Consider the following 24,800-nt stretch of genomic DNA (forward strand, 5'->3'; position numbering starts at 1 on the left):
GGCCTTCTAGACCCAGAGGGCATTGAAAAGCCCCGGCTCTCTGGCCGGGGCTTTTCCTGGCTCAACCTGGCTGTGTTGTGACAGCGAAGAGTAAAAAGCTGCAGTTTTTCCCTCCAGAGCTACTTAATACATCTATATGTGCTCACTGAGCAGGCCACATACTAAGGGGAAATTAAATCCAAATCAAACATCCCACTCCTCTTTGGCTCCACCGGAAAACGTATGGGAAGAATCTGAACCGATTATTGCTCACATATTACATCACCGTGGGCCACAGCGCACAAAAACTTTAACCACTGCTGATTTAACCAGTCAATTAGGGTTTGTGTTCAGTGACAAATAAAGGTGAGAGGCAGAAAAAAAGACGGGATGTTGAGGGGAAGCAGCAGCCACACCTTAAAGTTGGCTAAGCAGGTTTAAAAGTCAAGAAATGTCCGAAATGAACCAGCATTAAAAAAATACTTTATTTTGTTAAAGCAAATTTGTTAGTATTACTTAAATCCAGTTCAAATTTGATTAAAATTGTACATTTAAATATTCATCTGAAACATTAATCTTATACAACATATTTCCCAATTAGCTCCATTTTAAACAGTTTATAAGATGGTTTATATTTGTACTTTTGTTTAAACTCATCATTCAATCCATTCCATAAATCTACTCCACGCACTAACAAAAACTCGTTTTGGTTCTTCCAATAGATTGTTTTTTAATATGTTAAAATAAAAGTAAAACAAACATTTGTTTTCATGACGAGAACAATAATTTTCAATGAGTAGTGTTTTAACTCTGTTTGGCATTTGGATTTTAAACAAAATGTAAAATTTTTTCTTGTAGACACTTTAAATTACTTGGCATTTCTTAACACTTAATAATTATCCAGATAAAAATAAACCAATAAATGACAGGCAAACAAATAAGGAAACCGCCTTCACGTGTCATAGCAGCAACGGTACACATGTAAGGTTCGAAATGGACAGTGAACGTGGAACAGACGTGGCAATCACTGAAAACTAAATTAAATAGTCATTTTTACTGAATGTTTCATTTTTATATATATTAAATTGTACCGTTTTGGTTTGTTTCTAAGTCTGCCTACTGGGAGCATTCGACGATGACTATACTGCAGGTATTGTTGACATCTATATGAAAAACAAATGCAGAATAGACTTTTGGTTTGGGGAAATACTCCAGTATTCATGGAAAGATTTGTAAGTCAGGCTGAGCTTTTATAATTGGGTGAAGTAACATTAGTGCACAGATGTTATTGCAGACTGTCTTCTGTCTCTCTGAAACCATAGCTTGTAAGCAAATTTAAAAAATGTTTAGTCTCTGAATGTAAACTCACAATGATCAATCACATTCACTTTTTTTTAACACTTTAACTGGATGTTTATCAATGGAACCACAGACAAACACCAAGTCTGATCAATACAATTGATTCTTACAAGAAAACAAAAATGAGTAAAAAGTCAGATGCATGGTTAAATGCCTGACAGCAATAAAATGCAACAGTCACCATTCGTTAACCATGTTTGTACAAAAGCATAACATCAAAATCTTTGATATTGTTTTTGTACTTGAATTATAGTCTATAAAACACTACCACAATAATTAGACAAAATATTATTTCTGTATTGTCTTACTGTGAACTTATAAAGGCGTTGCAGCTTGCCTTTTAGGATGGATTACTTTATACCAACAAAGAAACTTCTTCCACCCACAGAACAACTCTACCTGTGAGACATATTAATATAACTACAATCTGTAATTTCCCAGGGACCCACACATAGTTTTATTGGTATTGATTTAGCATTGAACTGTATACGTCCGCACAGTGCCCAGGGAAGAATGATGGAGAAAGACCTATTAATTATAGCTGCTCGGTCAGAGCCATTTGAAGCGATCATTAATTTGCAGAGGGCACAAAAAAGCCCCCCGGGAACAAGTAGGTGGAGGGACCTGAACTTTCTTTTGCATCACTTACCATTTATACAATGTCTGATCCAACTGTAAAAAAACCCTCTATTTTCATTTTTTTTTTTGCTGTGGTTTCAGTGGTGGGAATGTTTTACTAATGGTCTGATGTTATCCAATTGGTGCCAACGTTTCCCTCACCTGGTGGTAGCTGTTGTAATCCATGTTGCCAGGCAAGGGGAAACCAGGCGCCAGAAATAACTCCCCTTCCATCATCTCAGGCTTAATAAACTCCTCCAGGTAACTTCGACACAGATGACGATCCCAGTCATCGGTGATGTGACCCCCGTACATGATCTCACCAAACAGGTAGCGCAGGTCGTCGTACGGTACCTGGCAATTACAAAGCGAGACGATGTTGCTCCGCCAAAAGCACCTCAGGGTGTCACACGACTTCACATGTCCAATTAAGACTGCAAACAGTGTTCTTTGCAATCCACCCGCACAAGAATGGGAAGAAAAGAGAGGGGAGGGTATGTACCTTCAGATTGGCCTCCAGGTAGTTGTAAAGGACGTTGATAGAAATGGTCAGGTCTCCGGTGTTAAAGGGATACGATCTGTTCCAACCTTGAGGACCAAATTTTCTTCTCTCGGCGACCACCGCGTGGAAGTAGCAGAGGGAAAACCAGATGCTTTTAAATTCATTCTCCCGTGCACACATGTCCAGTGATTCCTGGGAAACCAAAGGACAAACCACATAAGGAGATCTTTTAGATTTTTTTACGGTGCCTTTACTTTTTTACAATATTTTCATGCAGGCATGTTTCATGTAAGAGAGTTGAGTTCCACAAAATTCAGTCCAGTTACTGTTGGGGCTACAAGCCCCCCCAAAAAAGGTGAGTACTTTTTAATACACATTTGACACTTTTTTGACAAATGAAAGAGAGTCATTTTTGTATTTCCTTTTTATGTTGACAGACGTGAAGAACAAAGACTTTGTTGGACTGGCTGACAGTATTTTGATATATAAACATTGAAAAGGTTCAAACTAATTTTGAATTAGTCATGATGACACAGTTTGGATCAGCAGCTGGGAAAAAGACAATCAAGGTGTACATATCACACATAAGTGTGTGATTGTGAGCGTGAGTGGGAATAAAAATAAAAATAGGTATTTTGCTCCATATAACACAGTAGGAGTGTAACAGGTAAACCTTCTATGGATGCAAACTCGACTAAAAACCCACCTGTTTAGGATTGTATTTGAAACGTAATCAATTACAAATTTATTGATGGAACCTGACTTAATGTCGCGTTTTGATTGTTGATTCTATCTTGCATTGTGTTTCTGTGTTTGTAATGATGTAAAGCACTTTGAAATGCCTTGCTGCTGAAATGTGCTATACAAATAAAATTTGATTGATTGATTGATTGATATCCCCAAATAAGATCAAAATCTGTTTTTTCTCCTAGGACTGCAAGAACCAAATGACCTCATTCTGGTTCTGAAGTTTTTGCAGCTTGTTCTTGCTGTGTTTTCTGAGTGAAACTATAAAACCCATCGATACCTTGCAAAAACAGAGGAATTTCTATCATTGGACAACTGGTTTGGGAATTCTTGCAGCTTGTTCTCGGCAGAACGTAATTTTCTTGTGGTATCCAGCAAGTATTGTGTGATTGAACAGAATTTTGAAGTGACCACAGGTGCTACAGTGACAAACCCTGTGACTGGAGAGACCTATGAAGACTGACCAGATATTACATTTGAGTTGTTGTGAAGTAGGAAATATCTCAATGTTAAACAATTTAGTTCTTGTGATTGCAACCTTGAGTAAAGGAACACATTTATCTGTTCTTGTGGAGAATATACAAGCCTTTGCAAACTACTTTCTGAGTACTGAGAGAAAATAACTGGCTAACCATTAGCCTAACCACTTAGATGAAATATAATTGCTATTTAAAATTAACTCAATTCAATAAGGCAACTCAACACACAATTTAATTTGTTATTTCCAAATCAGTCTTCTATCAAGGTTTTATGCAGCTTGATACTCTGCATCCACCTCAATATCAGGAGCTCATAATAATACCTTAAAGTGATACAGCAACAACAAGACTATACAAAGATTGTATAGTCTCATGGACTGAATATAACATTGCAGCCTTATCAATAATTGTTTCCACACCCGTATGTTAGAGGTACAAAGTTGTGGGAGACGGCTCTGTGAACAGTTTCATTTTGTCAAACACAGAGACAAGAAGGTGACTGGATTGCAATAAAGCCAACCATGAGATTCATTTTTAATTGTCACAACTTGTCAGGCGCTTTCAGCTTCCAACTGTCTCCTGGGCTCATTATTCTAGACAGGAAAATAAAGGAAAAAAAAAAAAAAAAGAAACGTAAATGGCGCTGTAATCTCCAGAGGGGCGGGGGAGTCAGTTAAATAAGCATCACAACAATTCCTATGGAAACCAGAAGAGAGGAGTCTCTGTACTTTAGCATGTACCAAGCTGTGTATCACAGTAAAGGCCCCACATTTCCCCCCTACTGCAGTGCCCTGGGGAGCTGACTGCTACGATGTGCACATAGAGTGAATAAGTAGAGTGCACCCCTACTGCCACACACACACACACACCCCCACACACAGTCGTTGTTTGAGGTTTAGTTAATATTCTGCACGGCGCTCCTCTGCTCAACCCAGCTGAAAGAGATGCATAACCTCCCTATCCATGACCTGTGGACTGGAGAGAAACAAAATGCTGCAAGATTGTTGGTACAAACACGCACACACATTCATACTCTGCATTCACAAACACGAACTGAAAGGACATTTCCATATCAATGAACTGCCAGAGTTAACCATCTTTGATGTCTGATTGCCCACAAAGAATGATAGGCTGAACAGACCAATAAGGAATTGGAAATCCATAGGCACTCTCTAGGGTTTAGCTTTTAGTGATGTAAGTTATATAATTTCTTTGACAGTGGTCTGGGAAGATATTATGTTGGGGAATTGCAGAAAAACCAAAGAAAAAAGAATGTTATTTCTCTGGCTTAGCTCTGGCTTTAGCCTTGCGGGTGGTCCATAACAGAGAGTCAGGCGGCCATTGATTAAGTCTCACCGACAACACATGACCAGAATATTCTCCGAGCCTAACCTCAGCAGGCCTCCCCATGCCTCTGCATATAAGGCAGGGCTCACAAACACATCGCACTTATCAGGCAAGATACACATCAGCAAACTAAGGATTGTGGAAATGGATCGGGACGTAGCCGAGAGGTCAGGTAATGGTGCGGGCGAAGATGCATTGGCAGCAAAGCACCGAGGTAATGGCAAGGCTTAGATACAGACAAAGAACCGATAAGGTAGAGAAACACTTGAGGAGGCCACTGTGGCACACAGATCCATTCTAACTACGGAGCCTGCAGAATGAACCAGGAGCATAATATCGTCTAGCTTTTCCCTGATAACATAGCCACAAATTGGCCTTGTTCAGACGTCTGTCCTCAAGTAATCCTTCCGCCCCCACCAGTGTTCACCATACCAAGTTTTCACTTTAGCAATGCCCTGCGTAGGTCACAGGAAACTGAGTAGCTAGGAGACGACTGTACTTTTTGTTTGTTGTAACAATTGTAATTTGGCAGCTTCATAAAATTGAACACTGTATTGTCTCAGCTATGACTCACAACTAAGAGAAGAACAAAACCTCTTCAACAGTAAATAAAAAACAACTGCCTTAAGATATTTTGATCCCATACAATGGGCACTCGTATTGTTCTGGGAAATCTGGTGCTCTGGGTCTACATCTTCCCTAGTCATGAGAGTAACTAAATATAGTCAAACAAATAGTAAAAACTTCTCCTCAAAATGGGAGCAAAACAAGAGTTGACATGTGTGTGTATGTATCTGTGCAAAGGGCTTTTTGTGTAATATTATAAAAAGGAGGAAGTAGTAATTGAAAGTATTCTTTTTATTATTATTTGCATAGTTTAATAATCCAAATTGGTAGATCAATAAATATTCATACATGTAAACATATTTTTGACAAGTATATAGGTTGATGTATACATACTGGGGGTTTAATGAAATCTAGTGGTACAAAAACTTGCAATATTAAAAGCCCTACAATATTTCTGGTCAAAGGGAAGTCTGTCTCAAAGCGCTAATAAGTTCCTCTGAGCATTGTCTGGAGGTATTAATATGAAACTCAGACATGAATTGCATCCCTAGTCAGTTAAAACATTGAAGAAGCCTCCACCAGTTTTAAGTAATTGCATGCCAGCATTTTTGCTATTTAAGAGAAAAAAAATGAAAAAGTATTGGGGTAACAAGAAGTAAATGTACATCCTGGCTAACTAAAAACACTGGCAATTATTTTGTAGATTCCTATAGGTCAGTGTTTCTCAATTCCGGTCCTCACGCCCCCCTGCCTTGCATTTTTTAGGTGTTTCCCTTCTGCCACACACCTGTATTGAATATTTAGGTGTTTAACAGGCTTCTGCAGTACTTGATGGTCATGCAATTATTTGAATCAGCTGTTCTGGAATAGAGGCACATCTAAAACATGCAGGGCAGGGGGGCCTGAGGACTGGAATTGAGAAGCACTGCTATAGGTGGTAATGTCGATTTCACTATTTTTAAAGGAGTGTGGAGAGCTATCGAGGTTGTTAGCACTGATGCCTGGGTTCATGAAGTCTTTTTGCATTGAGACTGTATTTTCAAGTAAAGCGAACTCTGGTATGGTTCAAATTCATATGTGGATGCAAGCAGACTGGAGATCGCTGCAAAAGCAGGAAGTGGACTATAAAGAATGACATTTTGGGTCAATAAAAGTAAAACAAGACTCTAATGCTATAGGGAGAAACAGCTTGTTGTCTTTTGCCAAAGACAAAAGAGAAAACTTACATTCGCTAAAATCTAACACCACTTAATTTTGTTTACATTGTTTGAAGGAGGAAGTTGTGCTCAGTGTCTTCTTCTGAGGGTTTTGGTGTTGTTTCTTTCAGTGCAGCGCCACCACAGACAAGGGAGGGAACAGGTTTTTGGATCGTTTGACACAGTGAGGTTATGAAAGCAAACTGCACCAGCTGAAAACGTTACAAAAGTTGACATTTTCTACCCGTTTCTATTTCTCGTGAATCCATTATTGTCTATCATCTAAACATAAGCGTGGCAGTAAAGCTTATTACTACTTACTAAGCACATTGATATCCACAACCCTGAAAGTGTTACCTGGTTGAAGTTGTCCAGGGCTTTGTGCAGGTTGGCATGCATGCCAGTAGGCGGTTCATTCGTAATCTTGATGGAGTTCTCCAGGATCCCCTGAGGGATGATGTGGCTGTCGCGGGTGGAGGACGGCTCAGCGCTCACAAACACTCGGAGGTTCTCGTGGCTTCCCTCGGCATACTGCTCCAGAAGTTTCTCCAGCGTGCCCAGCCAGCGAGCAACCAGATGGATGTTCTTACAGAGGAGAAAACAAGCAAAAAGATAGAAAAATAGTTTAATTCAATAGTTTTTGACAATTTATTATCCATTTGTGGAATTTATTGCAAGGTTAGCCTATCCTATAATAATTTCACTTATTCGTTATTCAATAGCCGCACTGCACACAACATCAAAGACAGAGTGTTTTGTTCTTATGTCAAGTGGCGTGAATGCTGAATGTTGGGTGCATTTTCAAGGGAAAGTGTCTACCTTCGTAGAACAGCCCTAATGTTTACTGCTGTAGTAATTGTACTATTGTGCATATTCCTAAGATAAGATGCTCAGTGCTCCTTGCAACATTGCCTATTAAACATTAACGGCCATTCAGGTTAGGAAGTGTGGAAACACAACATTTCGACTCCTGCTCTTATGTCTTCTATCTGCTCTGACTGCACTTCGACTTTTCTGTAAATGTCTGGGCTTAAATGGATAACACAAAGTGCCATAATAAGGAGCTGGAATCGCCAATATAATTCCGTCCTGTGATGACAACTAGAAAAAAGGAGCAATTAAAACGCTGCACGTCTCCCGTTCTTTACTGTGACTTTGATGTGGCACTAAATTAAATGGTACATAGCGCCTGAAACGCTTTTTTTTTAGGTTGACAGAATGAAGTGACCGTTTTCCGGTAGAGGATTTTTAAGACTTTTATACGTATTCATCTCTGTGTAACACGAGCTGCGGACGACTTCAATTTTCCATCTCAACTGTCCTGACGAGAACAGGATATCTGATGACTGATAAGGAGTGTGCCCAGCCCCCCACACATCTCACCACGCAGCACTGCCCACTCCCTAAATCTAATTACAGCACTAATAACTGCAGTCATTGATTCATAAGCCGCTTTACTTTCTCATTTCCCTTTGCTCTCAGTATTTAATCTTTCTTATGATGACTGGAGTAAGAACTCTTTAACGAATGACAGGGAACAACAGGGGAGGGTTGGGACATCAGTTTTGCGGGACTCAGAAGAGAAAAAGTAAAGTTAATCCACCGACGAAGAAGTTCGGGAGGAGTTGGGAACAGAGAAGGACGTAAGTTAGTTCTCCGCCTGCCGGTGCCTTAGAGAGTAATGAACGGTATACAAATTAAAAGTCTAAATTCAAACGCTTTTTCATCAAGCCACAGCACAACTCTTCCTCTTGGCATGTAAATAGTTTGGCTATAAAGTGAGCCAACAGTAGAAGTGAGAGACTGCCCGAGAACTTGTCACTGTAATGAAAGCATTCATCGTGTGGCTGCAGGGAGAGAAGACGAGAGGAATGGAGAAAGAACCAGCAGGCCAACAGACAAACAAACACGACAGCAGAGAGCTCCTTTTTTTATGGCTTTTTAATTAACTTTCAGGTGCCGTGTTTTTCAGGTTTTTTTTCCTCCTTCCCTCAACATCTTCCCGATAAGGGCCTCCCAGCTTCTCCGATGGCTGCAATGATACCACGTCAAGGAGTCCTCTATTTACATAATAATATGAAAGTTGAATCTAAAAGCCATTAGGAAACACCACTGGCAAGGTCTTTGACGCATTGCTGTCACACGCGCCCCGAGGGAAGGCACAATGGCACGTTCAACTGCACCATAAGCATAACCATCGAGCAAGCAGAAACACACGCAGGCGACCGCACACAGTATTTCTCCTTCGCAGAGGAAGAAATGCATTGGTCGGGGAGCGACGCGGACGAGGACAGCTGCACAGCTGGGCTCCTGCACTGAGGAGGCGGCCCCGCAGCTCAGAGTCTCTCAGACTCCGCACTGACGTAGGAAAGCAAAAAACAGGGCTGGGGGGGGGTGGGGGGGGGGGGGGGGGAAATAATAAAACCTGCTCCACCGACATAATGAAGGCACTCACAGCTCAGCAGCCTGAGAATAAATTCACAAATGTGGAGAATACAGCTGCAGTAGGTGTCTTGGCATGGATTTTAATGTAAAAAATGCTTAATGTTGTGCAATTATCAGACTGCATGTTTAGGCTATAAATGTAGGACGTACAAAAACAAAAGGAAAATCCTTATATGTGAAAGAAGGTCTTTTCAAATATTTCAATGTGTATGGAAATGATATAAATTTAGGTCTATGCAAATAAGAAGCTTACACTGCAAAAACAAAAGTTTACAAAGTAATTTTGGTCTCGTTTCTAGTGCAAATATCTTATTACAATTGAAATAAATCAAACTTAAAAGTTACTTTTCAGAAAGCTTTAGAGCAGGCATGTCCAAAGTCCGGCCCGAGGGCCAATCACGGCCCGCGGTCAGATTTCATACGGCCCGCAGCTTCGGTCTTATAATGTATTATTTATGGCCCGCCTGCACTGTCAAACAGAATAAATAAATCATAAAACTTGAAACTGTAATTCCTCCTTTCACCAAATGGTGGCAGCACCACTTTAATACTATCAGTCTGCCTTCGTGCAGCGAACCCCTCTCCGCTCATTTCTGCCACTGCAAAGAAAACAAGTTGACAGTGAGAGCCGCCGCTTTCAAGAGAGCGGCGGCTCTCTTGACAATTGATTTTCAATAGCCTTGATTTTCACTGAAAATCAAGGCTTGTCTAACGTAAAGAGACACTACCTAACATGCTACGTACAACAAGCTAACAGGAAGTGACCGTGCTGAAAAACTGACGCAGCTCCAAGCTGCACTGGCATCAGAACAGCAATTCTTCACGCGGGTCTGTGAGTCAAAAGAAAATACCACCAAAGCAAGCTACGAAGTGGCCATGTTAATAGCTAAACATGGCAAACCTTCTACTGAAGGTACATTTATCAAAGACTGTGTTATGAAAATGGTGGAGAACATTTGCCAGGTGGAGAACAGTCTTTGATAAATGTACCTTCAGTAGAAGGTTTGCCATGTTTAGCTATTAACATGGCCACTTCGTAGCTTGCTTTGGTGGTATTTTCTTTTGACTCACAGACCCGCGTGAAGAATTGCTGTTGTGATGCCAGTGCAGCTTGGAGCTGCGTCAGTTTTTCAGCACGGTCACTTCCTGTTAGCTTGTTGTACGTAGCATGTTAGGTAGTGTCTCTTTACGTTAGACAAGCCTTGATTTTCAGTGAAAATCAAGGCTATTGAAAATCAATTGTCAAGAGAGCCGCCGCTCTCTTGAAAGCGGCGGCTCTCACTGTCAACTTGTTTTCTTTGCAGTGGCAGAAATGAGCGGAGAGGGGTTCGCTGCACGAAGGCAGACTGATAGTATTAAAGTGGTGCTGCCACCATTTGGTGAAAGGAGGAATTACAGTTTCAAGTTTTATGATTTATTTATTCTGTTTGACAGTGCAGGCGGGCCATAAATAATACATTATAAGACCGAAGCTGCGGGCCGTATGAAATCTGACCGCGGGCCGTGATTGGCCCTCGGGCCGGACTTTGGACATGCCTGCTTTAGAGGCTTGTTTTAAGTCCCTTTATACTGATAAAAAAAAAAGTACTTGCTCTCTGCAGTTAAATTAACTTACAACATGAGAAAATATCTTGTTTTAAGTTAAATAATCTGCCAAAGGAACAAGTACTGAAGATGCTGAGATATTTGAACTAGCAACTAGACCAAAAATGCTTGGTAAGATTTTGTGTTTTTGCAGTGCAGGTGTGTGTGTTTGAATGTCTAATAAAGCAAACAAACCTTGACCTGCCTCTTGTTGCTTGGATTAATGTTCTTCTTTAACCAACCTCTTAAACATTTCTACTCCCACAGGAAGTAAAAACTCTAAAACCAATTCTTAGTTATTTTCTAAAAAAATAAAAGTCTCCCAACAAATGTTCTTGGGTACGAGTGTATTCATAGTTGTGTGTCTGCGTACTACTCTGTGATGGAGTGCAATCTGTTCAGTGTGTACCACGTCTCAAATTACTACTGGAGATCCACCCCCTCCTTGATTTTATAGATGACAAAATCAATGCAACACAGGCTACCTGTTTGTCTCTGACATGTTAAATTAAGTTCATTACTGAGTTTATTTACATAAAGTATTTCCAGAGCATTACAGAACTATTTTTGCCGTGGTTCCTGGCAAAGCAAGTGGACATGCACTATGTTGCCTTCTACATTGTCGCTCAGCATGCAATAAAATAAAGCTTTTGAAAGTGCATGAACAGTAGTGGTCTTAAGATTATATGCATATATATATATATATATATATATGTATATTCGAGGTTATTTTTGTCACTGTGACTGACGTTGGTGGGAGGATCCTAAGGAGGAAACATGTGAGAGTTTCCGTGGTAATCAGCAGTGCCACCTGTGGTGACTGGCAGTTGCAGAGACAGATTGGTCCACTTTATATCAAAGCCTCAAATAAGTGAGTAATTTTGAATTTCCAAAACATTTTTGTTTCCAAATACAATCGAACCTACCTGGCTCTAGGAAAAAGAAATGATGACAGGACACTGGCGTGAGGCATTTTACCTCAAATGGCCAGGCTTTAACAGTGAATGTGCAAAAAGGATGCCGAGTCGAGGCCACTCTATCCCGACTGCGTGGCCAATGTGGGATACTCAGGTCCAATCTGCCCGATTGATTGCCTCTCAATCTGCCCCCACCACCTTTCTGATGGGCTGCTTCAAAGTTTCTGCATTTCCCTCTCTGAGCCCCATCTGAGCAGAAGCTGCTGTTCAGACAAATAATTACCTGTCGAGTAAGGGGGAACCTGCCATTGACCTGGCTTTCCACTGATGCAGCAGCAGAGGAAAATGTGGATGATGAGAGCAGAAGAGTGTGGGAAAGGCAGAGGATGCAAGTCGATGCATAAAATATTACAAAACGGGGAAAGCAACATGGCGGAATCGGTGGGAAAGACGGAGAATATATTGTTGGTCAAATTCAGCGTGAACCTCTCCTCCTGGTCCTTTTTCTTTATTCATCTTTTTGCTCAGTGTCATGGGGGTGGCTCTTGGCAAGCAGAGCCACAGACAGTCGATGAAAAAGTGAGTAGGAGGTTTGTTGCTAGGGGGACGAGACTTTCTTAATCCTAATCGATCTGCATTCTTATGCTAAGGTAATTACGCAAGTTTTGTCTGCTATCCTGGGTCTCCGAGAAGACAGCGATGCCATCCCAACACTGTTTCCCTTTTTTTCTCGCCTGTGTGTTTCTGTGTGTGTCCCACCGTGCCTGGTCTGCGGTTCATATCTGTCGATACGTCCCACTGGAATTCCTCCAAGGTTTTCACTTAAAATGCAAAAGCCCGCCTTGCCCTCCGGATAAGAGAAGAACAGACACAGCAGCTTCAGATATTGTAGTATATAATACAACAACCCATTCAGTTAGGGAAAAAATGCAGGAAAGAAAATTTTTCCATGCAGACAAACCATGGAGGAAAGCAGACATCCAGATGTGCATACTACAAAAATTGTTTTTCTCTACATAGAAGATATGCCTGTTAACCTTTCACTTTCATGACCATCACAAATATTCCTACATCAGCTTGTCTGTTTCTTTTTGTGCATTCTGTTCTGTCTTTCCAGACCTCTGGTCGGTTGAGGCATGCGGCCGCTTGTACTGAGCCAGGTTCTGGTTCTGCTGGAGGTTTCTTCTTGTTACAGGGGAGTTTTTATTCTTCACTGTCGCTACATGCATGCTCGGCCCCTGGGCAAGGCACTCAACCCCAAACTGCCTATCAATCTGTGTATTTTGTGTTTCAGTGCGAGTGGCTCTATATGTCGTCAGCATGACAAACTCTGTGTTTATGTTCGGCATCTTCCACATCAAGAATATTTCATCTGATTGTGTCATAGAGACATTTGGAAAAAAAGGCTAAAGTTTTTACTTAAGTTTTTTTTTCTTCCTTCCCTGTGATGATAATGACTTTTGCTGGATAATAAATTGTCCCAGTAATTGTTGCGATAAATGATATATTAATAAAAAATATATATAATAACGAGATAAAAATGCAAATTCAACCTCTCAAAGAGCAATAAATGTTCATTTTGTAAGGAACTCTTAACATTGGAAACGGAAAATGTTTTAAATATTCAAAAATAAGAAAACAACCAAAAACAATAAATAAAGCGGAAATAAAAACCACACACACACAAAACCATGAAAAAATGTGTTTATGATGTCTCTAAACAAAATTTCCCTTCAAAGAATATTCATCATCAGAATGAAAATTATTGAGCTTAATTTCATTAACTGATTAATTGATGCTTGGCTGAATGTTTCTTGAAATATTTGAAAAATCTAATTTGGACATTTAAATCTATCTGATCAGGAACCAACAAACCAAATCTATATGCCTAGCTTCATGATGAATTATTCAGTACTTAAATTCCCTGCCTGGAGGCTCGGTGAAATACATGAGTGTTTGCTTTACCTGCAAGATGACCCAATGGCCTTCCCTAGCGGCCAGATCCAGGGCTTGTTCAGCTATAACCTCTTGGCCTTGACCCAAAGACACATTGTGGAAGTTGTTGTTGTCAAATGTGTAGCCCATCTTCTTCCCTAGAGGATAATAGACACATTTAGTATGATTTACACACAACAACAAGATAAACAGAACTGAATAACATCAACTAAGCCTCACTAAGAATTATGGCTAGAAGGTGCATTACAGAGCTGGCATTATGCAAACAATACAGAACACCTACAGAATAACATCCTTACTACTTCTGGTAAGTTATTTTGTTACCATCTGTGGCGGTTGATTTTTTGGGGGCGGTTTATTGTTCATTCTGAATTTCCCTGCCCACGCTTCTCTCTGTCTGACAGAATTCAGCTGTCAGACGCAGTGGGGAAGGCCTGCTGACTGGGGCCTGGTTTAAAGCTGTGGGATCTGGAAACCGTGCAGTTCACGAGTCCAAAGAGTCAAATGTGAGGCCCATCTGTTAAAAACTTGAACACTGGTGAAAAATCATGACAACAAAATGTAAAATGTATCGCCCCAATCAAAGTCCAGTAAAACTTCAGACTAAAATGTGAAAAATGTAAAAGGCCTCTGCGTTTATTGACACCCACAAATTTGAAGGTACTGGAAAAAAACTTGTAAAAAGTGGGCAAACTCTTTCATGAAATGAAATATATGTGTATTTTTTGTTGTATTAAAACATTAACTATAAATGACTGTCTACCGCAAATCTAACTGTGGATTAAAGTTTATGATATGATATGATATCATATTAATATGGTCAAATTTGACTTCTATGCCAATCTGAAAAGCCATTAACTTTAGCCTGTGGAAAAACAAAACAAATACAAACCAAAATGTATTTAGAGAAAATGAATACTGCATGTAAGATAATAACTGCTAATCTCTTCACAGAAACCCCCTTGAAATAAATATCACTTTAAGTGTTAACATCCAGTTACTTTGTAATCCATATGTCAGTAAAGCTGCCCCTTTTAAAACTTTTGAGTGCATTCGACATTTATTTTTGGGTAATCTTGTTCTCAAATTTAAAACTAAGTGAAGTTTCAGTCTTTTTCCACACTGCCATTAGTCCCCTGCAGAGCTTTCAAAATCACCTCACCTATCTAATAAAAATCTAATTAGATCCTAATACAGATGATGAAACCCAATTTTCACATGATAAAATAATCCCCCCTTTTTTTGTTCAGGGAGCAGGAACTCATCAGCATTTTCTGCAGCAGAGACTGGTTACTTTTGGCTTTGATTTTACTGCTAAAAAATAAAACTGTTGATAATCAATAACGATGCTTCTTCTGGGGAGTTTCAGAAGCGTTGCTCTCACTTATCACATTAGGAGAGACTGGTGCATTTCACACGGTATCCTGCTTCTCTCAGAGAGAGAAAGAAGGAGAGAGACGCCAATAAAAAGCTCACCAATAACAGTTCTCTCCGGGTAATAACGGCATCTAACCGCCATTATTAAATCAATCAAAAGAGTACGCTATTTAAGCTATAGAAACAGAGCGTTACACACAAGCAATATGACACATGATGATGAAGAGCATTAATGCCAAAGTACTGACTCGTGAATTTGCACGGGGGACCAGGTTGCGCCGACACACTGTGGATATTACTTTGCTACTGTTAGCTGAAACAATCTCTGCTGCCTGAATATTTCATGGAGCCAATTCTAAATACCCACAGACGGAATAGTTTGGCAGCAGATTAAAAAGATATCAGGCTGTGAGAGTCCCCTTTTCCAGGTCAGTGGAAAAGCTCCCATTTTTAGAATATTTTTTTTGGTCAAAGAAGCAAAACCAGGGCGTCGTGAGGGTTGGCATACACAGTATTCAAACAGGGATGTAAAATAACTCAAACCGGTGACATTTACTTTCCGCTGCCCCTAATACACCAGTGGTGTCGCCTCATATATTTATGACCTTTAGCATAATCCGCTTAATCTACCCAGATACTGCTGTGCTTTGGTAGCGACGGCTGGCATCACAGCACAAACTGTTGTTCTGTCTGATACACCTTTGATGTATCAGACAGAATGACTCTGTTGTAATCAGAGAAAACTACAAGTTAGACTAGATTTCCCTAGAACAGTATTCATTCCAGTTGACCTTTGCCACATTTTCTCTCAATCAAAAATTTCAATGTGTTTCATTGGAATTCATAGAAAGTAGTATACAGTTATCAAGTTGTGGAAAAATTAGGAATTGTTCCTAAATATTCTTTAGGAAAATACCAGCTGGAATCTAGAGATTGAGCCTTCCTGAAGGACATGTTTTCTGCAACCCCCAATAGATTGAATTCCGTGCACTTAGCTTCATTACCCATACACTTGCAGTTTCCAGCAGCCATTGTACCAAACATTCTGGAGCTCAGCTTGGGTTGCTGGTTGACAGGCAGGGTGCTGCTGGGGTTGCTGATTAAGTCACACTGCGTGACTTAATCAAGAGGTTTTTGAAACGGCTCACTTTCCAGACACTAAAAAACATAAACTTATTACCAAAAAAAAAAAATCATGGATTGTGTTTTTTGTCTGTTTTTAGAAGTAATGATTGCACAAATGGAAGTACAAAATTGTGCAAGATATGAATTTTGCATAGCAGATCCCCTTTTTACCAATACTTAGAAAAATGCTGGATACTCGTTATTTGACAGAATGGCAGTTTTTTAAAGGCTTAGGGTTCTTTGTAACAAAGGTGAAAAAGTCACCTTGTTACAGCATTCACATACTAAACCATTATGCAGTAGTCATTTTAGCACCCAGTTAGGAAAAAGAAATGTAAAAAATGTTTTTTTAAAAAGTGTCTTTTCTGTATAGCAAAATAGAACAATAAACATTTAGTAGAAGTATCAATATCCTTTGTGGAAATATACACCTTGGATTCAGATGTGGGATTTATTCGAAAACAGATGGTCTTACAGCGTAAACAGGGATCAGGTTCGTGAAAAGATTTTTTTACAGTGAAAGCAAAGATCTACTCTGTGGAACTGTATTCGGCAGCAGTTCTTCAATTTCTGTTTCCGGAAATGTTGCACTTGGGTGCAGCTTGGGGTCCACATATTGGATTATTAGCCATGATAGCAGCTAATTCCTTTACTTACTAAGATTCTTGCACTGGTTCAACTCTGAAGGCTTTGGCTTTTCTTGTTTATTTCAACTAAAAAGGCTCATCTCTGGACAAGCTTGACATGTTAGAGTTTTAAGCCTCCCTCAGAATCTCATTGCCTTGATTTTGATTGGTCAGGTGAGCCTTCTGCAAGAGAGGGGAGGGTCTAAATGTGAAAATTTTTCGTTTTCAATGGGTATCTTCAAATAATTGTTTTGTGATATTAATTACATCAAGCAAAGTTTTAGTGTGACAAATTTTGAAACACTTCAAGGGATATAAACACTTTTATAAGGCTCCATATGCCTCAACTCCAGTTCCTTTACAAAATACGATAAATTGGTCACATGTTAGTTTGTGCTGAACTTTAGAGTGAAATTTTAAGGCTTACATCAAGCAGTGGCATTACCATGTTTCTCTACGTCCTTCAAAGGATCCACTCCAGGAGACAGGATGAAGAACATGGGAGTAGCTGGACTGGACTCTTCAAAGGAGACGGCGAAGTCCAGTGATCTGCCCATCACATACTCGCCTCCCAGTTTCTCCTCTACAAAGTCTCTGCAGGAGGGGACAAGGCTTAGTTCTCTTCTGCTTGTTTTGTTTCATCTTTGACCGACAAAGTGCAGACCTTGAAGAATCTGATTCCTCTTATAGTGCAGAGACAGCTGTTTAAAATCAGCAAATCACGAGAAACGCTTTCTGTCTCAAACACAGTTTGCTGATAAGAATGGGAATGCTTTAAATAGATTAGGAGCTTGCACCTTTGTGCAGTTTTTAGATTTGATATTTGGAAATGAGTGTTCTGGTGAAGCTCGTCTTTGTTTCATTTGTAAATGAATGATAAGAGCATGATACACGTCCTACCTAACAGGTAAACATTATATATGCTATCTGAATTATTAAAGAGCATTTAAAATTTTGTGAACTTTATCAACAGTAAATAGAAAACACAGAGAGAGAGAGAAAGAAGGAGAAAGATATTCTGCAAAGGTTCCAAGTTTGGGATTTGAACCAAGGACGGCTCTGTCATGGAGTTACAGACTCTGTGTAAAGAGTGACTACTCATGTTTGACCTTTTAAAGAATTTATTTAAAACAGTGACAATACATCGGCTGGATGTATGTTAACTATTAAACATATTCATGTAATTCCTGAATACTTCACAATACTCTGAAGACCAAAATAGCAGAAATTGCAAGCAAAAAATACCAAATACAACACAGTTACATATTTTTTTGCTCTGGCTTGAGACTTGACATCTCTTGACCTGTTGTGAAAGGTTCTGCATAAAAGAAGAAACTGTGCAGTTGGAAAGGGAGGAAAATGAAGTGCAGGCTTAAAAAAGGTTCTTGACATTTAACATGAAGTGCTTCTGAAATTCACAGGCTTCGGACAAACAAAACAAAAAAATAGATGTATAAAAATGAACAGAATGGTTGTTCAGTAAACAAACCACTAGTGTGTTAAGTTGGAATTAATTTAAGGTTTACTTTTATCCATACAAAATTATATTTAAATGCTCAAATACACTCACTGACCACTTGATATGGTGAACTCTCTAATGTCGGTTTGGACAAACCATTGACTTAACAACTGCCTTAATTCTTAAAGGAAGCATTAGAAAGGGTGTCGAAAACATTTCTCATGGTTAGTTTCCACTGACAAAGCTGTACCACATAGTTTCTGCAGATTTGATTCAAATCTCCTGTTCCACCAAAACCCAAATGTCTAATCTACTTAGATCTGGTCACTGAGGTGGACAGTGGTTCACAGTACGGTTCATGAAACCAGCCTGAACCATTGACTGAAGGTAGGATCATGCCATGCTATCACGTTATGTTTCACCACTCTTTGTGGTAGAAAATCGACAAAAGTTTGTTTAAATTTGTACATTTTAGCACACAAAGTATCAAACGGGTTGTATGGTTGAGTTTTTTTACGCAATTCCGGACAGATAATATTATCTGGGTTTAATATTGCCACAATTCGTCTTTGTTGTTCGAGATTAGTTCCTTGTTGAAACAAAATGTTTAAGTTGAATTTGAAGAACTTTTTATCATTATTTTGGTGTACAAAGCACCAGAAGCATTAAAAGTAAAACATTAACTCATTCCAAATATTTTCCCTACTTCTAAAAAATAATTGGTTTTCCAATTCATCTGAGATCGTCATTGAGTTACTTGAACTTTTACATTGTTCCAAGTATATATGCTTTCAAAAACGTCAAAAATACATTAATTACCCCTGTTAGTAAAGGCCTTGTCAAATTAAAGAACTTGTCTTCTCTACCTTTTTGTATAAATCAGTCCATGTTCTGTGATTATTTAACTATGTGTAGGGCACAAATGAATTATTAAAAGTCCTCAAATAAGACTTTTCCTTTGATGAGATGATGACTGAGCCTTTTAATTGTATAAATAGATCAATGACTAGTTATAATTTTAAGAAAAGGGTTTCTTGTTCAAGAAAAGCATATGCATGTGGGAAATCTAACAGTTTACAGAAGCAAGTAGCTTGAAGCTCCAATTACTACGAACTAGAAGAAATGAAAACATGCACCCTGATAACTCCTCACAAAAACCAAAGGTTTTGTCTTTAACCTTTTCCCTTTCAACAACAGGTCAGAGAGATCCTTCAAAGATCACAGAACAAAGGTCAAACAGTGACTCCACTGCTCACCTGACAGCGTACGTCATGCGGTCGGGTCTCAGGGTCCTCATCATGCAAAGCCTCTGCAGAGACGTTTTGCTCTTCCAGTCCTGCGGGAATTTCTCTTTCTCTGGACACTCAGACTCGACAAACTTCTTCCAGCGTTTGGGTGAACCCTGGATGTCTCTGTCTAGGTGCTTGAACTCATCCATGGAGGACAGGGACTGTCATATTTGAGAGAGAGAAAGAGAGAGAGAGAGGAAACAGGATTTAAATTGCAAAGTTCTGTTCATCAACATCAAAGTTTTTGACCACTTCGGAAAGATTTCTCAGCAAAAGCACTAACTTTGTTTGCAAAAATTGAAAGAGAGGGGGAGAAAAAAAAAAGATTGCTTATCTTTCTCTCGTGCTTATTTAAATAACATTTATTCAAAAGAAAATGCTGAGTAAACACAGTCGCTTTTGTAACAGCATGGGGGTAAAGGAAGTCTAAATATGCATCCACAGCACAAACAGTGGGGTTCCATTGTGAGCCCCTAGCTGACAGACATCTTATCTCATCTGTGGAAAACAGCAGTGTCACAGTGCTGCCTTGAGCAGGTAGTCACTTTATGACAAGCACACACACACACACACCCACGCCCACAAACACACACACAGCAAGAGTGTATGCCATGTTTCACACTGCATAAACTACCAGGAGGCTACTGCAATCATCCCCACCCACCCCCAACATGCAAAGACAAGGTGTCAAGAAATAAAAGAACTCCACGCCGTTAGAGTTGGTGAGGTGAAGGGAGATGAGACAAGGTGGCTCTCAGCAAACAGTTCTTCACTCTGACTTCACTTGTTTAATTATCCCAGGTGGGTGGCAACCTCTTAGTCCTGTTCAGAAAGAACGCACTCAGTCCCGAGGGATTCCTCCTCTGGTAACATCGTCAAGAGAGCCGAGCAATCAAGAGGATCTTATCGTCCTTTAAAGCTTTCCTACTGATTATGTTTCCCGCTGCGATAAGAAAATCAAGTGACAGAATTTGATTAGCCGGGACCTTAAACATCTGCAGTGCGCCGAGTGCAGCGAGGATGGGCTCTCTCAGAAGCCGGAGGGGTTTAGGTTAAGTTAATATTGTAGGCAGAACAGGCTGAAACATTTATGAACAGAAGAAGCGAACAGACAGACTTACTGCTGTTAGGCTTCGGTTTGCTGCTAAACTGATTTGACAAGAGAAGGAAACAGTGCGGAGGAAGACGGCTTTTTCTTCAGGAGTAACTGCTTTGTTCAGTGTTATGATGCTTCGGCGTCACATGTAGAGTGACTCCACGCAGCACCACATGCTATCAGGAGAGAGATCCAGGTGAAACTGGGGTATATGTTGTAAATCTGCAGGCATCTTTATGAGCTTCTGTTCTGAGAGAGTTGTTGCTGGAAGAGCATACAGATTACATCATATGAAGCAATTCCACAAACTGTAAGTCAAAAGATGTTGAGGGTAATTTCAGATACTGTGCGGGGAAAAAGTGTTTGGATCTATACAGTATTCTATATTTTACTTTAGTTTTCAAATAATGATTAAACACAGAGGGAAAAAAGCCATCTAAGCCAACCTATTTGGAAAAATTAAATTCCTTCCTTTGCAAAATCTGAAATTCCTTACACTTGTTCACAATCTTTCAATTAATCTGGGGTCGGGTTTCAGGGTCAGCAGCCTAAGCAAATAAGCCCAGACTTCACTCTCCCTATCCATTTGGTCCAGCTCCGTCAGGAGAATCCCAAGGCTTTCCTAGGACCTCCACTGTGTCTTGAGTCTTCCTCTGGGTCGCCTCCCGGAGGGACGTGATCGAAACGTGAGGTATCCCAGAGGCACCGGAACACCTAACCAGTGCCTAAGTCCAGGCATCCTGAGCATGAGCCACCTCGACTGGCTCCTCCCAATGTGGAGAAGTAGTAGCATAACTCTGAGCTGGATGTCCAAACTTTTCACCACAGCTCTAAGGGAGGAAGAACCCAGACACCCTGAAGAGGAAACTCATTGTGGCTGCTTGCATCCACAATCTCATTCTTTTGGCCACTACCCAAAGCTTGTGACCATAGATGGGGAGAGGAACGCAGAACAATCGGTCAGCTCTTTCTTCACCATGACAGACTGGTAAAGCATTCACATGAGAAGCAGTCCACACTTCTCCCACCCCATTTTTCCTTCATTTGTGAACAAGACCTTGACATGACATTTAACATCCTAAGAGCCAGCTCCTGTAGATGAGGATCAGTGGTCAAGGTCCATTTCCCTGACCACCGCCCATTCCACATAGCACCCAACCCCGTTTCCACCTCCCATAACTGATGAGTGCATAGGAAGAGAGATCTGCATTTCCTTTTCGGACTGTGCTCCGTGACCCACGTCCAGTTGAAGGACAACAGTTTCCATTTCTGTTCTTCATCAGGAGAAGTCTTTAGACTGCAGTCTGTCTGATCTCTCACTAAGGGCCTGTGTGTCATATGTATGAAACTACCAGGGGCATAAGGCCCCCCGACAACCTAGTTCCTAGGATCATTGGGACTCTCAACTCCACCACGATGAGGTGGCAGCCCATGGAGAGGAAAATTAACGGTGATTAATCCTAAAAGCTGAGTTCCATTTCACTTGTCACATCCTGACCTGATTACTGCCAGACCATTAGAATCAGCACTTTGGGACTTCAGTGAACCACAGTTGGAGTCATTATCCGCAAATGGAAGAAAACATAGATCAGGAGAGAACTTTCCAAGGAGTGTCTGGCCTACTAAAAACTACACAAGACAACTCATGCAGGAGGTCACAAGTAAACTCAAAAATGGTTCTTTAAGTAATGACTAATTTCGGGAGAGCCATCCATGAGTTACACATGAAGATATTTTTTCCTAGTTTCTCGTTTTAACAAAATGCATAAAAAATGCACCATACTTAAATGTCCACCCACAAACTCATTTAAGTTGTAGCATTTCCTTTTACCCTTTGTTCATGAACCAACCAAACAAAATATTTGACGGTGCCACTTTGCATTTCAAAACATAACTTTGGCTCATGCCTGTTGTGAAAAAGTTTTAATGGGGTAGTTTTTTCATCCCTTTTTCCGTACCTTGATCCCTCCCCAGGACTGGTTCGATAGGAAATCCACTGGCGAAGTTACACCTGGTTGGACAGGATATCTCAGCAGGAAGTCCAGCTCCGTGGGGCTTATTTCATTATTCATCAGGAGTATCTGGGGACACAACAAACAGGAGGGCAATGTTGGATTTCCCACACAAACCGCAACTTCTTTCTGCTTGATTAGATTCAGACAGGGCTCACAGTCTCGAGAGCAGCTGATTCAACGGCATGCGAGGTTTTGAAACAAACGGTGCAGAAGATGAAAGCAGCTCCCCTTCCTACCTGGAAGACGAGCTGAGCCGTGTACGTGAGCTTGTCACACTCAAACAGGCCTCTAGTGGTGTACTGGAACGCTGAGAAGGTGATGCTGTCAATTAGATTGGACACCCGCTGCTCGAGAGTCTCATCCGGGTCGGCCTTCAGAACCGCTTTCTGGAAGACCACCCCGAATGCCTGGAGACGCACGGGAGCAGGGAGGACACAGTCAGTTTTCCAGGAGAAAGATGCTGAAACAGTTTGAAAAGCTGCAGAGTTGGCTTACGTCTTGTATACAGGGGAGAAATTAAAATGTTTGTATACACTTTAATGGGCATGGAAGGACTCGTTTTATGGTGACAATTTTGTCCTCAAGAGGGCTACAAATTGGCGTCAGTGTACTTGTAAAGCCACTAAAGAGACATGCCAATACACAACAATAACACAAGGAGGCATCTCCGTAAGAGGACCTCCAGCACAAAATAGGTACCTTCAGAAGGGTTTCATTAAATTTGACATGCATTTTGTTGAGTGTGATTTGAGCAGCATGAGTCACTGTGTAGAAAAAATAAACAAAGCAGCTGAGAATTCTATAAATACAAATGAAACATAACTTTTGAAGGATGCTCAAACAACCATTAATCATCATGAATGATGTATGTGAGAATGTGGCTGTTCTTATTTATTAGTTTTTTTTTTACCAGTTATTTGTTAATTCTTACATTGTGTGTGAATTGTGAGACAGTTATTTTTTGTTGTTAAGCATATGCACTGACTGATGGCACCTTTTAAATTTCGTTGTCCTTGTGACAATGACAATAAAGATTTATCTCTATCTCTCAGTCAAGTCGGAAATCAAAGTATTTTATTTAGGTTAGTAAGAAATACCATAAAACTTTACCCCCTTAAGTGTCCAGCACTTTGTGGAACTCGATTTTAGGTGGAACCCTAATCTGACTTGCTTAACATGCAATGGGACAGAACAGATGCAGGCACTGCTTTTCAATGGCAAAATATTTCAGCTGAAATATTCGTTGAATAGCCTGGACCCATGCCTCTCGTCATCCGCACCATCCTCAGGCATAGCAGCAGGTGAAAGTCAATCGCCGAGAGCCACAAGAAGTACATGATGGAAGAAGAGTTCAGAGTCACTGCCGCTCAAGGGGATTTTGCTCAGTGGGGGGAACTAAAAACGGGCAAGGTGATGCAAGCTAGGATTTCCTGGATGTTTCTTCGTTACTTGTTTCTAATCTAAAGCACTAAGCACAGTAAGAAAAAAAGAGGGCTAAACTCAAACACGAAATTTCAGATGATTAGGTTTTTGTGAACCATCACAGGAAGGTACCTGGGTATAAACAATAAAAAGCTAAACTAGAACCACCATCACATCTGTCACAGAAGGTTTACAGTGCATAGCTATCAGAACTATACTCTGATAGCTTCTTCTCTACCGGTGCATAGAGAAGGAGTTATGCAAAGATTAAATGATTGAGTGATGTATCCAGAATATGAACTGATGAGTGAAGCCCATGTTTCAAAGATTTCAAACAGTCAGAAAAGCCAGTGGAGTTGTTTATGACTCCATTTTTTAAAAAACTTGATTTAAAATTTGTAGCATCATGGCATAATTTTTTTAAAACAGGGGATAAGTGTGTTTCTGGGATACAGTGCCATTTTATAGCACAATCAAGTAACTATGTTACCTTGTACTTTGAAAATGCATATATCCAACATGACTTCAAAGAGATTTGATTTTTGCATCGTAGCTGAATCTGAAATTGGCGTGTCTCTTTAAGAAGCTGCTACCCTTTACAAAATTCAGTCTTTAGCAAGTGGGACAGGAGCTATGTTGGGGACTGAAGCTCCAAGGCGGAGCTTTGTGGAAATGGGTGGAGCTTTGCAAAAACA

The 24,800-nt window shown here is 40.3% G+C and overlaps 1 protein-coding gene across 1 annotated transcript in view; it reads right to left on the bottom strand.

Moving 5' to 3' along the window:
• The window catches only part of dnah9 (dynein, axonemal, heavy chain 9), a 164,427-nt gene that overhangs the window by 14,765 nt on the left and 124,862 nt on the right, over positions 1 to 24,800 (bottom strand). The window contains exons 66-73 of the mRNA XM_032575044.1: positions 22,920 to 23,090; positions 22,627 to 22,749; positions 19,540 to 19,733; positions 17,270 to 17,418; positions 13,706 to 13,833; positions 7,152 to 7,379; positions 2,459 to 2,650; positions 2,119 to 2,310 (exon numbers count right to left, since the gene is read on the bottom strand). Of these exons, the coding sequence (XP_032430935.1) occupies positions 2,119 to 2,310; positions 2,459 to 2,650; positions 7,152 to 7,379; positions 13,706 to 13,833; positions 17,270 to 17,418; positions 19,540 to 19,733; positions 22,627 to 22,749; positions 22,920 to 23,090 (1,377 nt within the window). The remainder of the gene's footprint in view (positions 1 to 2,118; positions 2,311 to 2,458; positions 2,651 to 7,151; positions 7,380 to 13,705; positions 13,834 to 17,269; positions 17,419 to 19,539; positions 19,734 to 22,626; positions 22,750 to 22,919; positions 23,091 to 24,800) is intronic.

The sequence above is a fragment of the Xiphophorus hellerii genome, chromosome 10, assembly GCF_003331165.1.
Source record: "Xiphophorus hellerii strain 12219 chromosome 10, Xiphophorus_hellerii-4.1, whole genome shotgun sequence".
Classification (NCBI taxonomy): domain Eukaryota; kingdom Metazoa; phylum Chordata; class Actinopteri; order Cyprinodontiformes; family Poeciliidae; genus Xiphophorus; species Xiphophorus hellerii.